The 15,105-nt window shown below is 42.2% G+C and overlaps 1 protein-coding gene across 1 annotated transcript in view; it reads left to right on the top strand.

Annotated features, from left to right (window-relative positions):
- prkd1 (protein kinase D1) overlaps window positions 1-15,105 on the top strand; it is an 83,962-nt gene that overhangs the window by 28,088 nt on the left and 40,769 nt on the right. The window contains exons 3-10 of the mRNA XM_039785450.1: window positions 6,226-6,357; window positions 7,817-7,986; window positions 8,089-8,112; window positions 10,583-10,793; window positions 10,893-10,970; window positions 11,542-11,743; window positions 13,067-13,190; window positions 13,908-13,985. Of these exons, the coding sequence (XP_039641384.1) occupies window positions 6,226-6,357; window positions 7,817-7,986; window positions 8,089-8,112; window positions 10,583-10,793; window positions 10,893-10,970; window positions 11,542-11,743; window positions 13,067-13,190; window positions 13,908-13,985 (1,019 nt within the window). The remainder of the gene's footprint in view (window positions 1-6,225; window positions 6,358-7,816; window positions 7,987-8,088; window positions 8,113-10,582; window positions 10,794-10,892; window positions 10,971-11,541; window positions 11,744-13,066; window positions 13,191-13,907; window positions 13,986-15,105) is intronic.

Raw genomic sequence — 15,105 nt, 5'->3', positions numbered from 1 at the left:
ACATTTGGCAGAGTCACTACATGTCACAGCCAGGCATTTTTAAATATTATGTTCAGAAGTGTCACCAGTTGGCATTTGAGTGGAACTTTGAATGTTTGAGGACAGTCTATATTGAACTATTTGGGTGTTTTTTTTGCCTGTATGTGGAGTTGTTGTCAAGATGATTGATATGGCTTTGTTCGTTAGTGCTCCTGGCTGTTGTTACAACCAGTGTTGTAGTTAATACCACCTAAACCGAGACCAAGTCATCACCAAGACCAGAGTGTATAGAGTCCGAGACAGGATCGAGACTTTGAGGGGTTGAGACCAAGCAGAGCTAGACTCTCAGTACGGTGGGGGCGGAGCTTCATCATGGGGGCCCTCCTGTTACCAAGTAATTTTTAAATAAAAACTGTTAATTATCTGATGGATGCATATGTTATGATGTGTCACTTGTTGAGCCAAGTAAGCCTATATGGCAAATAAAACACAAAGAAAAGCCAAATGTTTTGACAAATTTGTACAAACAAACAAAGACAGCAGTTTGCAAGTCAAGTAAAAATGTTTCAGCACCACGGACAGCAACCACCGATGGACAGCGATAGTGCTGAAAAGGCCAAGTGTGCTCGATCAACGTTTGTTTACAACTCCATAGGTAGGCGAAATGTGCTACATGAAAACTCAACTGGGATGAAAACTTTGAGTAAAACTGATTTATAACATTCTGAGTGACTTATTAATAACTAAAATATAAATTCTCAGACGATTTTTTTACCATTTCTTACCATTTACCATTTAGTTGTCTGCTTAACGATCCTCAAGAACAAATACATCTAACAAAACTATATACATATCATGGTCCCTTATTAAATCTTCATCCTCCTCTCCTTCATGGTGGCAAATCTGCCGACTACTTTGTCCTTGTCGATATGTATGTCCCGCTCCACACACAGCAAGGTGAGATGGGACAGTCTGGCCTCATCCATGCACGAACGCAAGTATGTCTTTATGAGCCGCAGACGGCTGAAACTTCGTTCGGAGCTGGCGCTGCTGATAGGAAGGGTTTTATGAATCCTGTGGAGAATGGTCAGGTGTGGGTAGGCTCTATCCATGTCGTTGGCAATGAGGAATGGCAGGACGGCGTCGGTGGTGAGATCCATGTTTAACTCCGAATACGATGCACGAAAAAAGCGAAACTCCTCCACTGCGTCTTCTGGCTTGGGCATGTCTTCTGAGTAGAAACGGGCCAGCTCAAGCATTTTCTCCTCAGCATCAATCAGGGTGCTCAAACCGCTTTGGGCAGAGTACCGCGAACAGTTTGGTCATTTTTTTTTAAGTCTGAAAATCGACTTTCAAACTGCATCCCGCAAAAACATCCAGAATGTAAAAATATATTTCCGCTTTGAAGCCGCGTCTGCTGTCCTCGATCCGGTCATCCTCTGCGTCCTCGTCAAAATGCCTTTTTCTCTTGCGAATCCTCTGCTCCACAAACTCGGTGGCTGCGTCGCTCTCTCTGGCCATACTTCTTGCTGTGTTCTCCATGCTGTCAAAGGCCTCTTCTGAGCGTAACGCTCTGATCTGAGCCACAGTACTGTCAATAACATTCACAGCAGTGTTGACATCCAGTGACTCTTTTTGGAGGTAATGTGTGCGCAGCAGTGGACATAAAATGCCTTGTCTGAGCAATTTTGCTTGACCCTGGCTTGCAGCCCCGTTAACTGCCCTGACATCGTTCTGGCACCGTCGTATGCTTGTCCCCTCAGATCATTTACATTAAGACCAAGGTCCTTTGTCAGCGAATTATGCAGAAGATCATAAAAGGACGCCGCACTGCCATCAGGTAACTCCTCAAATTTAATAAAGCGCTCAATGCTGCTGCCTGTTTTGGTGACATATCTGAGTGAAAGAGAAAACTGATCCATTCTCGTTATATCTATGGTGGAATCTACAATAACTGAGAAAAACTTTGCTGACTTTATCTCATCAATTATTGTGCTCAGTGTCTCTTTGGAGATATAAACTTTTTGTACTTGTAGCACCCCCTAGTGGCCAATGTTTGTGAAACTGGTTGGGGAGCCTTAGAGGGTCATGCCAAACAAGATTTTCATGCATTAAAGTCTAGGCGGAAATGGGCGTGGCCTATACCACGTGATTCAGCTGGATCCAGTGAACGCGTAGATGTATGGTTTTTGAATGTCAGGTGTACGGTGTGGGAGTTATAAGGCCAAACGCGTTTTTTCTGCTATAGAGCCACCTAGTGGTGTAAGTGGCTGCATTTTTTTGTCAGAGGTCCCTGCAGGGATCTGGACCAGTCCTGAAAACGGCACCCCCCCCCACCATGTACGGTTTAGGCTGTAGCATCTGTTTTAATCGGCGGAAAAATAATAATAAGAAACCTTAGAAAAGCAATAGGGTTCCACAGCCCTGCTGTGCGAACGATTCTTCCAGCCTCGGGCTTGGACCCCTAAATATTAGGGTGCAAATCCTCCATCATAACAGCAATGCTCCAAGGTCCAAACGCGCCTGGCTTTTAAAGGGAATGGGAGATGATCTCTGATTGGTTGATTACATGTTACGCCCAAAATCACACCTCTGATTAATGAAGACACTAAGAACAACCCTTTAGAACCAGGCGCCCGGCGCACGGACCCTTTTTTACCGCTGTCAAACTAGCAAAAGTGGATTTGGACACGCCCTAAACACACCTGCACCAGGCGCTGCACGCTGTGAGCTCAGATCGTTAAAATAGGACCCTTACACTCCCACTTGATCATGTACCTTTTCCTCTTCATCTCCCCCCTGAACTCTCTACACAAACATCCGTGACTGTACTGATCTGGACACATTCAAATAACTTCTCAAAACCCATCTCTTTAGAACAACCTTCACCCTATAATAATATCACATTTCATCTACTGTTAGTTGCTGGTTTTACCATTTCCCTTGTTTTTATTGTATTTACCATGATTTTATTTGAGTCTTTGAGTACTTTGACAAGCGCTAAATAAATAAATAAAATTTCTTGATATTATTGTACTCTACCTTTCCTCCTCCTCTGCTGACGCTCAGTAAAAAACACTTTTTCTAACAGCTCTCTGTCAGTCTCGGCAACAGCTCGAAGTGTCGAGGAAACAAACAGGAAATTGACAATGAAGCCAAGCGAGCTCATTGGTCACAGACGACCTGTTAAGAAAACATCCTGATAATTCTTGAAACACTCATCCAGACAGGTTTTATTGGCTGTGATTTAAGCCAGAGAGCTAGTTAATAAACTCTGTTGTTTCCTCCTCTATTTTATTTTATTTTTTTAATCAGCTCACAGGCTGCAATGAACCCCTGAGGAGGATGGGATTTCACTTCTCCACTGTACTTTCTCTATGATTCATTGCTTTTATTAAAGTTTGTTATAAAGACAAACGCTGCAATTCAATAGCGGGCAAATACAACTAGAAAAACAAACCAAACAAATCAAAAGACACATACAAATACAAGTATTGAAGGAATAATTATGACCAATTCTACTCAGGCTCAAAAGGCCATTTTCTGACTCCACTTCGAACTCAAGCTACCTCTGTGTTCGTTGACTGGTAGACCAGAAAATAATACTCAGGATTCGTACAGTTAAGTTTAAAAAAGCTTTAGTAAATGATATGTACTGTTTTCACAGCAGACATGTTGACTTGTCATAGTAGGAAAAGCACATGACATTGATAACCTTAACGATGGCCCGATTCCATGAAGTGTCCCAGTGAGATATTTCAGTGAGTCAGCAAGCACAATACCAGGACCTCTCCTAAGTGGAATGCAGCCATCAGTAATGGTTTAATACCAGGGTCTCTCCTAAGTGGAATGCAGCCATCAGTAATGGTTTAATACCAGGACCTCTCCTAAGTGGAATGCAGCCATCAGTAATGGTTTAATACCAGGGTCTCTCCTAAGTGGAATGCAGCCATCAGTAATGGTTTAATACCAGGACCTCTCCTAAGTGGAATGCAGCCATCAGTAATGGTTTAATACCAGGACCTCTCCTAAGTGGAATGCAGCCATCAGTAATGGTTTAATACCAGGACCTCTCCTAAGTGGAATGCAGCCCTGGTTTATTTTGGCTTAGTTGTTAACAGCAGCAAAAATAAACCTCTCTCAGCTCTGACTTACTGAGTTTAAAAACATATCCAGTAAAATATTGTAGGATGTTTGAGCAATATTAGGTGCTAATGTTTAAAAGATCCTGTACTTCTTCACAGCGATTTAGAAGTGTGAACAGACCACTGCCCTCTGAATGTTGATATATCTTAACAAAAGTAAGCTAAACACAACTGTAGGCCTAATTATTAGTACGCCACACCCTGCTGGTTTACAGTTTCTCCACCCGCAGTGTTTGTTTTCTGGTTGTGTGTTAACAAGCCAGCAGCGAACGCTTCTTAACGCATTTTATTCCACCACAGAGAACCCACACATAAATACAGCATTTATATTTAGACAAGGACTACCTAGGAAACCCTCACACACACACAGAGACACACAAGTCATTTTCTGAAGCATATAATAACAGTTTGGGGAGCTTGTTCAGACTTCCAAACGTATGTTGGCCCTCCAAACAAAAGCCATAAACAATAATTTTAATAAATGGAGGTAATTTCCTGCAGCAGAATGTCTAATCAGAGCCGTATTCTACTGGAGGACCACAGCACAGGGCGAGTGTGTGTGTGTGGAAGAAAAAGGCGAAAGATTTCAGAAATGCATGCTGAGAGAGAGAAAAACGACATCCCAAACTACCCATCGTGCCTTGCCAAGCCTGCTGGCCAACAACACAAACACTTGGTCCATCTGCGCCCGTTAAGAGCCTCTCATACCTCCCAAAACATTTACAAAATACCCACTAACAACCCATTCATTACTCTTTGTCTCTGTTGTTCTGTTTATCTCCCTCCCCTCTTCTCGCTTGAGTCATTCTTGGCGAGTTAAAGTAGCTCTGGTGATATTTTTCTTCTTGTGCAGAACCAACCTAACCTTGCATGTATCTACATGTTCTAACTATAATGGCATTCGTAGAGCGCAGACCTCCGTCAACAATTCTCTTCCACTAAAGATAGTTTGCTTACACCAGGGCTGTAGTCAAGTCCACCTTTGTCAAGTCCAAGACCAGGACTAGTTGAGACCGAGTCAAGACCAAATGAGAGACAAATTAGGGTCAAATTAGGCCACATTATTCACTTAAAAAATAAAATGGAAATATTCCCATTATTTAACTTATTACCTGTCCTGAAGAATTTGTAGTACAAAGTGCTCACTGACATTGTGTCTGTGGCCAAAATGAAACCGATTGATGCCTGATGATTGAGGTATATGATGCAGCCAGGCGTATACCAGGCGACCAGTCTCGATGACTGTTGTAGATGGATTTTGATTTCAACTAATACCTGTTTTCCGAACAAGCGCGCTTCATCAGTGGTTTTGTTTTGAAGGTTGAAGTTACTTTAGAAAAAAGCATGTAGTGCTGGACTCGTTCGAGACCAACTAGAATATTTGGCGAGTCGAATGGCCTAGTCAGAGACAAGTCTGAGTCCAAATACCAACAAGTCCAAATACTACAGCCGTGGCTTACACTTACATTTATACTGCGTTCCAGGCAGCACATAACTCGTGTTTTCACATCCTTCTACCGGTGAAAGCGCCCTGGAACGGCAGTCAAACCAGTAACTTACTCAAAGTGAACTGGTACCAGATCGTTGTTCTCCCAGTTACAGTTTTTGACGTCACACACACACATAAACAAAAATGGCGCCCCCTGTTGATGCTGTACAGACGCCGGTGATTAACGGTGAGAAATAGAAATGAATAGACAGAAATAAGCAACGTAAAGTAATTCAGCACATTGTAATCAAATCAATACACATATAATTGTGTACTACTACAGGTTATGTTCATTAAATGAAGCCCAAAATATGTCGCTAACTAGAAATCGCTAGTATCAGCTAGCGCTAGCTAATGTTAACTTTAGGTAGCCGCTAGCTAACGCTAGCTAGAAGGCTTTGTCGTGACTTTGCCTGGAACGCTACCAAGTCGTGAGTCATGACTTGAAGTCGTAAATTTCGGGCTAAAAATTGTCTCTGGAACGCAGCACTGCTATCGCAAATTAAATAAATGATTGCTTGGTTAATTCAGAGTCTACTGAACCTGACAGAAGTAACTGGTTCTCTGGTTGTTGAATTAACTCGTATCCCAATGTCCATACATTTCCTGCAGCTTCGGCCACAGTGGAGGACTTCCAGATCCGTCCACACTGTCTGTTCGTTCACTCCTACCGAGCTCCAGCCTTCTGCGACCACTGTGGGGAGATGCTATGGGGACTCGTTCGGCAGGGACTCAAATGTGAAGGTACGAACTTACTGATGAAGCTTTTGTGGCTCAAAAAGAGAACTTGTTATTTCTTGTTATATTTCTGTGGATATGTGTTAGTGATTCCCAACAAGGGGTACTTGTACTTCTGCTAGTGCCAGGAGGTACAAGGAAAGATTGTGGAGCAGCTCAACTAATTTAAAAAAATAAATAAATAATGATTTAACATAAGAATATATGAGCTGTAACACCTGAACACAGGAATTTAAACCGGCAGCTTAATGACATTAATGGTAGAAATAAATCGCTAAAAGTAGGCTAATGCATAATCGACTGAAATGGTTAGCTAAAAGTATTTACTAAACAGATATAATAGTTAGCTAAACTACTGACTAAACAGTGCTAATAGTTAGCTAAACTACTGACTAAACAGTGTTAATAGTTAGCTAAACTACTGACTAAACAGTGCTTATAGTTAGCTAAACTACTGACTAAACAGTGCTAATAATTAGCTCAAACTACTGACTAAACAGTGCTAATAGTTAGCTAAAACTAGTGACTAAACAGTGCTAATAATTAGCTAAAACTACTGACTAAACAGTGCTAATAGTTAGCTAAAACTACTGACTAAACAGTTCTAATAGTTAGCTAAACTACTGACTAAACAGTGCAAATAATTAGCTAAACTACTGACTAAATGTTCAAATAGTTAAATGGACTGTAGGGCTACATCAGCCCAAAAAGGTTGGAAACCACTGTGTTAGACAAATTAACTCTGGAGTTTAGCTAATTTTAGACATATAAGACACTAGTTACCAATAGCCGCAGCTAAACTGTTTTTGCATTCAATGATCTTCTCACATTTATCTTACTGTTCCACAAGCTGGTCCCAGGCGGGTGGGACTACGCTAAAACCTTTATGTACCCTTTACAAACAAGCTGTGAAAGTTCTTGACAAAAAACCAAGAACCTACCATCACTGTACGATTAAAAAACTTAACCTATTAACCTTTGACAGTTTTCTCTGTTTTGCAGACATGTGTCTAATGTATAAATTGACCCATGATCTTGCACCACCACCACTCCAGCAATGTGTGTAATTTTTCAGAGATAATGTAAGGGTCACCAGGGCTTCTGTAAGAGGTGACTGTTACACTCAATTTAAGAAGACTACATTTGGTCAATCAGCTTTTTCATTTACTGTAGTAGAAAAGTGGAACTTAATTCTACTTCATATTAGAGATTGTGCAAGTCGCAGCAGTTTTAAAATGTCCTTAAATACTTGGCTGAAGGCGAATCAACTATGTGATCATTGATCATTTTATAATATGGAACGTATATTTGTATTTTGGTTTATATGTGATGTAATGCTTGTCACATGTTGTTAGTTGTTACGTTTTTATCTGTTTTGATAATATTGTCTATTGTTTATATTGTCTATATTGTCTTTTTTATCTTCCAAAATAATAAATGTTTGGTTGTTGTTCTTTCTGTCCAGGCTGCGGTCTGAACTATCACAAGCGTTGTGCCTTTAAGATCCCCAATAACTGCAGCGGAGTGCGTAGGCGTCGCTCGTCCAACGTTTCCCTGACGGGGGGGCTGATAAACCTGGGGCGCCCCCTCTCTGCTGAGCCCTCACCGCCCCACTACACCGACGAGGCTTTACTGGTCAGTCAATAATAAGTAAGATAAGATCTGTCAATGGTTTTTCTTGCATTAAAACATTTGCTCTAACTTTCTTTCTTTCTTTTGTTCTCTCTCGTTGTCCAGTCTCCAGTGAGTCCCAGCATGGAGGTCAGTTGCACCGCTGTTATCCATAAAAACACTCTATATGATAATAATCTCTGAGGAACTGTACTTGCATTAATAAACATGTTTAGCATTTATGCTTCTAATTAATTAACAGAGTCCACAGGTTTTTAAATCAGAGTCCATCGTTTGTGCAGCGTGTGCAAATAACAAGGTCACATGAGACAGCCATCTTCTAACCGTATACATACTGGGAACTATATTCTCAGAAGGGCGAAGCACTGCTACCCTCTGCTACTTGGGCGGAGGGATTTGCTCGCAGCACCTGAGAAGCCCCTTGGTGAGGAGCAGAGAGTTTGCCTGGCATACACTCAAGAGTTGGAGTAATAATCACTCCGCCCAAGCAGCAGAGAGTAGCAGTGCTTTGCTTTCTGAGAATATAGTTCCCAGTATGTATACGGTTAGAAGATGGCTGTGTGTCATGTGACCTTGTTATTAGTACACACTGACTACACAAATCAAAACATGTAAATTGGAAAATTTTGCCGTTATTTTGTCACTTATTGGGAGCAGTAGGCTAGATGGAGCCGGTTACCTCCAGGATCTGTGCTAAGCTAGGCTAGATGGAGCCAGTTACCTCCAGGATCTGTGCTAAGCTAGGCTAGATGGAGCCGGTTACGCGTAATGGATGTTGGAGGACTGCAGGGGGTAGGTGAGATATTTAACAAAATGTTTAATAGTTACGAGGCTGTTGTCCAGAACATTGTTCCTCTTTATGTCGAATTTCTTTTTTTTCTACCAAAAATGTGACATTTGTGTCGCCTTCTTTGGACCTAATCTATCCTTTCTTCCTTCTATCCTTCTACTTTTTACAAGTTTCTCGCTTTTTTCTTCTTATGTCACTGTTTTTGAAGTTTTTGATATATATATATATATATATATATATATATATATATTTAGACCTATTCTTGCCTTCCTTCCTTCCTTCTTTCTACCATCTTTTTCCAAGTTTTTGTCTTTTTTTTTCTCACAGTTTTTGTCTCTTTTTCTGTTTTATTTCAGTTACAAGGCTGTTGTTTAGTAAATCTATTGCTGACAGCACTGTACTGTTCATGTTTTCTACTGAAAATGATGAGCGCTGGTCAGGGAGGGTACTTGGCTTAAAGAAACCATTCAAAAGGGGTACATAAAAGTTTGAGAACCACTGCTCTAAGCGATATCATGCATTTTTTTTAGGCTACAACATTTTTTTGTCACATTATCTCTGTAGACAGCCCAGGCTCTACAAGCACCAACAAAAACAAACTGCGCCAACCTGCACCACCAAACATAACAAGCAGTCTTCTAGCCAATAACCGACAAGGAGTTGGTTGAGCCATCACTGCAGCAGCGTTAGTGGGCTACTTCCACAAGGGGGAGGGGACCATGCATGTATTAAGAGAACGAGGAGGAGGGAGGGGCGAGCTAGCCTCCGTTTTGTTTGACAATACTTCGAACGTCAACAATAAGTGACGTCACCCAACATCGCTTAGAGCATCTTTAAGGTTTGAGGACAGTTGTGCTTTGTTTTAACGGCTGAGAAGAATCTGTGTGACCTCTTTTAAGTAGAAATGTTATGGACCTTTTTCACAGCAGACATGTTGACTTGTCCTAGTAGGAAAAGCACAGGTGACATTGATAACCTTAACGATGGCTCAGTTCCATCAAGTGTCCCAGTAAGATATTTCAGTGAGTCAGCATGAACAATACCAGGACCTCTCCTAAGTGGAATGCAGCCATCAGTATTGGTTTAATACCAGGACCTCTCCTAAGTGGGATGCAGCCATCAGTAATGGTTTAATACCAGGGTCTCTCCTAAGTGGAATGCAGCCATCAGTATTGGTTTAATACCAGGACCTCTCCTAAGTGGGATGCAGCCATCAGTAATGGTTTAATACCAGGGCCTCTCCTAAGTGGAATGCAGCCATCAGTAATGGTTTAATACCAGGGCCTCTCCTAAGTGGAATGCAGCCATTAGTAATGGTTTAATACCAGGGCCTCTCCTAAGTGGAATGCAGCCATCAGTAATGGTTTAATACCAGGACCTCTCCTAAGTGGAATGCAGCCATCAGTAATGGTTTAATACCAGGACCTCTCCTAAGTGGAATGCAGCCATCAGTAATGGTTTAATACCAGGACCTCTCCTAAGTGGAATGCAGCCATCAGTAATGGTTTAATACCAGGGTCTCTCCTAAGTGGAATACAGCCATCAGTAATGGTTTAATACCAGGGTCTCTCCTAAGTGGAATGCAGCCATCAGTAATGGTTTAATACCAGGGCCTCTCCTAAGTGGAATGCAGCCATCATTAATGGTTTTGAATACACCTGTGCTTTTCCTACTAGGACATATGTCAACATATCTGCTGTGAAAAAGGTCTATTAGAAAAGATTTACTGGAACATATTCTTAGTATCCATAATAATGCAAGTTGCTTATAAATTACACAAATCCACCCTCCTGCTCTCATTTTTCGTAGCAGAAGAACCAATTAGATTACTTCCCGGGTCGAGAGCGGCGCTCCAGCTCCCAGTCATACGTCGGACGTCCCATCGAACTGGACAAGATCTTACTGTCGAAGGTTAAAGTTCCTCACACCTTCCTGATCCACTCGTACACCCGGCCCACCGTCTGCCAGCACTGCAAGAAGCTGCTGAAAGGCCTCTTCAGACAGGGCCTGCAGTGTAAAGGTGAGCATCGTTTGGGTTTTTTTAACAACAAGGTGTCAAAGGTTGGACTCTAAGCTACTATGCCCTAATGGCTGCTTTCCTTCCTTCCTCCTCCCTCAGATTGTAAATTTAACTGCCATAAACGATGTGCTCCTAAAGTGCCAAACAACTGTCTGGGAGAAGTTTCTAGAAATGGAGGCAAGTTTCACACAACACACACACACACACACATAGTGCCACGCAGTATTGTTGTGGGGACCCGTCATTGACATAATGCATTCCCTAGCCCCTTACCCTAACCTTAACCATCCCAACTAAATGCCTAACCTTAACCCTTACTCTAACTTTAACCATCACAACTAAATGCCTAACCTTAACCCTTACCCTAACCTTAACCATAACCAAATTCTATCCCTAATCCTAAAACCAAGTCTTAACCCTCAAACAGCCCTTTAAACTTATGGGGTCCAGCATTATGGCCCCACAAAGCTGTCCGGACCCCACAAGTATACTGGAATCCCGGTTATGGGACCCCACGAATATAGTTAAACAAGAATATATATATATATATATATATATATATATATATATATATATATATATATATATATATATATATATATATATATATATGTATATATTCTACACACACACACACATGTTTCAACCACTTGTTAATGTCCTCACTGTGATGGTCTGCAAGGTTGGTCCTCACAGCTACAGAAAAACGAACACAAACTTCAGATCCAGGTCTGTGTTTGTTTCGTAGAGCTCCTGAGCCCGGGGGCGGAGTCAGACGTGGCCATGGTGGAGGGTTGCCTCGACGACCACGATGTCGACAGAGGTGGCGGCCTGTTGGACGACATGGACGACGCGCTGACATCAGGGGGGGGGCTCCTGCTGGAGGCGGGGCACAGTGACCCCGACATGCACAGTGACCCCGACCTGGACGAGTCCAACCGGGCCATCAGGTACAGAAACACACACACACACACACACACACACAAACACAGAGACAGACACACACACACACACACACACACGCAGACAGACACACACACACATGCAGACAGACACACACACACACAAACACACGCACACACACACACATGCAGACATACACACATACACACACACACACAGAGACAGACACACACACACACACACACACACACACACACACACACAGTGACAGACACACACAGAGACACAGAGAGACACAGAGAGAGACACACACACACACACACACACACAGTGACAGACACACACACACACACACACAGAGACACACACAGAGACACAGAGAGAGACGCACACACACACACAGTGACAGACACACACAGAGACACAGAGAGACACAGAGAGAGACACACACACACACACACACACACACACAGAGACAGGCACACACACACACACACACACACAGAGACACACAGAGACAGACAGAGACACACACACACACACACACACACACAGAGACAGCGCACACACACACACACAGAGACACACACACAGACAGACACACACACACACAGACAGACACACACACACACACAGACACACAGAGACACAGACACACACAGAGACAGAGACACAGAGAGAGAGAGACACACACAAACACCAACAAACAGACAGAGAGACACACACACACACACACACACACACACACACAGAGACACAGACACACACAGAGACAGAGACACACACACACACACACAGAGACACACACACACACACAGACACACACACACACACACACACACACACACACACAGACACAGACAGACACACACACACAGAGACACAGAGAGAGAGACACACACACACACACACAGAGACACACACACACACACACACACACACACACACACAGACACAGACACACACAGAGACACAGAGAGAGACACACACACACACACACACACACACACACACACACACACGCACACAGACACACACACACACACCCAGAGACACAGACTGCTTGGTTCTTTTCGGGGTAAAGATTTAATAAGAATAAGTTGAGGTCATTTCCTCTCTAACTGGGAGGTTGTGGGACTGACGAAGTACACACGGAGACACGCTGCTAAGAGCTAGCGATGTTTAACCAGCTAATTTAAATAGCTCACGGTGCAAATGTTGCACCAAATCAAGTTCCTTCCAGGGACGGTACAGTGGGAGGTAGTGGCGAAAACAGCGTCCATCTTTATATACAACCTGTGCACACACACATTTAGGGAACACAAACACAGAGATGTGACATTGAGCTTTTTTGTCCCGCCCCCTTACAGCCCGTCCACCAGTAACAACATCCCTCTGATGCGAGTCGTTCAGTCCGTCAAAAACACAAAGAGGAAGACCAGCAACGTGATGAAGGAGGGCTGGATGGTCCACTACACCAGCAAGGACACTCTGGTACCACACCTGTCCGATTCACCTGTTTTGTTTGTCGTTGTGATTGTGGTGTGTGGGTGGTGATGGCACCGTGGATATGACACGTTTATTTGATTAATTTTAAAGGTCCCATGGCATAAAAATGTCACTTTATGAGTTTTTTTTTTTAACATTAATATGAGTTCCCCCCCAGCCTGCCTATGGCCCCCCAGTGGCTAGAAATGGTGATAGGTGTAAACCGAGCCCTGGGTATCCTGCTCTGCCTTTGAGAAAATGAAAGCTCAGATGGACCAATCAGGAATCTTCTCCTTATGAGGTCATAAGAAAGAGAAAGAGACTTCAGATACAGTATTAGGGGACCACTAAGGTCTATGTAAAAGAGACTTCATATACAGTATTAGGGGACCACTAAGGTCTATATAAAAGAGACTTCAGATACAGTATTAGGGGACCACTAAGGTCTATATAAAAGAGACTTCAGGTACAGTATTAGGGGACCACTAAGGTCTATATAAAAGAGACTTCAGGTACAGTATTAGGGGACCACTAAGGTCTATATAAGAGACTCCAGATACAGTATTAGGGGACCACTAAGGTCTATATAAAAGAGACGTTTAAAATAAATGTCTCTGTGTCAACTTTCCTCTTACCTTTTTCTGTTTTTCCTTCCACTCCTTGCACCTCTCCCCCCCCTGGCTGTCTTGTGTAACTCTCTCCTCTCTATCTCTGTGTTTTCAGAGGAAGAGACATTACTGGCGGCTGGACAGCAAATGCATCACAATGTTTCAGAACGAAACAGGAAGTAAATACTTCAAGGTAAGGAGGAGCTCCGTCAGGGTCTCCTTCACCTCTGCTTTTTACGGAAATACAGTACAGGCCAAAAGTTTGGACACACCTTCTCATTCAATGTGTTTCCTTTTTATTTTCATGACTATTTACATTGTAGATTCTCACTGAAGGCATCAAAACTATGAATGAACACATATGGAATTATGTACTTAACAAAAAAGTGTGAAATAACTGAAAACATGTCTTATATTTTAGATTCTTCAAAGTAGCCACCCTTTGCTTTTTGATAACTCTGCAAACCCTTGGTGTTCTCTCAATGAGCTTCATGAGGTAGTCACCTGAAATGGTTTTACCTTCACAGGTGTGCTTTGTCAGGGTTCATTAGTGGAAGTTTTTCCCTTATTAATAAAACAAGCAAAGGGTGGCTACTTTGAGGAATCTAAAATATAAGACATGTTTTCAGTTATTTCACACTTTTTTGTTAAGTACATAATTCCATATGTGTTCATTCATAGTTTTGATGCCTTCAGTGAGAATCTACAATGTAAATAGTCATGAAAATAAAAAGGAAACGCATTGAATGAGAAGGTGTGTCCAAACTTTTGGCCTGTACTGTATGTTAAAGGACGATTCCAGTGTGACTCTCAGCATCCTTTCACTATTTTCAAACTGTGTGTTAACCCTTGTGTTGTCTTCCCTGTCGACCATCATGCAACATTTTGGTTTTTCTGGGTTAAACGTTAAACGTTTTGGTTGTCTTTTTCAAAACTTTTCTCACTTTTTTCTAAGTTTCTCTGTCAGTATTTTTCTGAGCTTTATAAAGTTTTTTTTTTTTAAGCTTTTCCCATGTTTTTGTCACTTTTTTGAAAAAATTGTCCTACGTTTTTCAACATTGTATTCGCCAGTTTTTCTTTACGTGCTATAAAATTGAATAAAACGCCCAAATTCAATGAGAGTAGTGAACTGATCATGTATTTAGTGAACTGATGGAAACTGAGTTTATGACTGATCGTTAAGCGATGGTAGGACGATGTGTGTATTAGGAACGATCTGTATTAGTGAACTGATCGTGTTATTTAGAACTGATGTGTTTTAGTGAACTGATCGTGTATTTAGGAACTGATGCGTGTTATTAGTAAGGAACTGA

Source organism: Perca fluviatilis, chromosome 20, assembly GCF_010015445.1.
Source record: "Perca fluviatilis chromosome 20, GENO_Pfluv_1.0, whole genome shotgun sequence".
Taxonomy (NCBI): domain Eukaryota; kingdom Metazoa; phylum Chordata; class Actinopteri; order Perciformes; family Percidae; genus Perca; species Perca fluviatilis.
The sequence above is the reverse complement of the archived record's forward strand: the minus strand, read 5'-3'. Positions and strand labels throughout refer to the sequence as shown.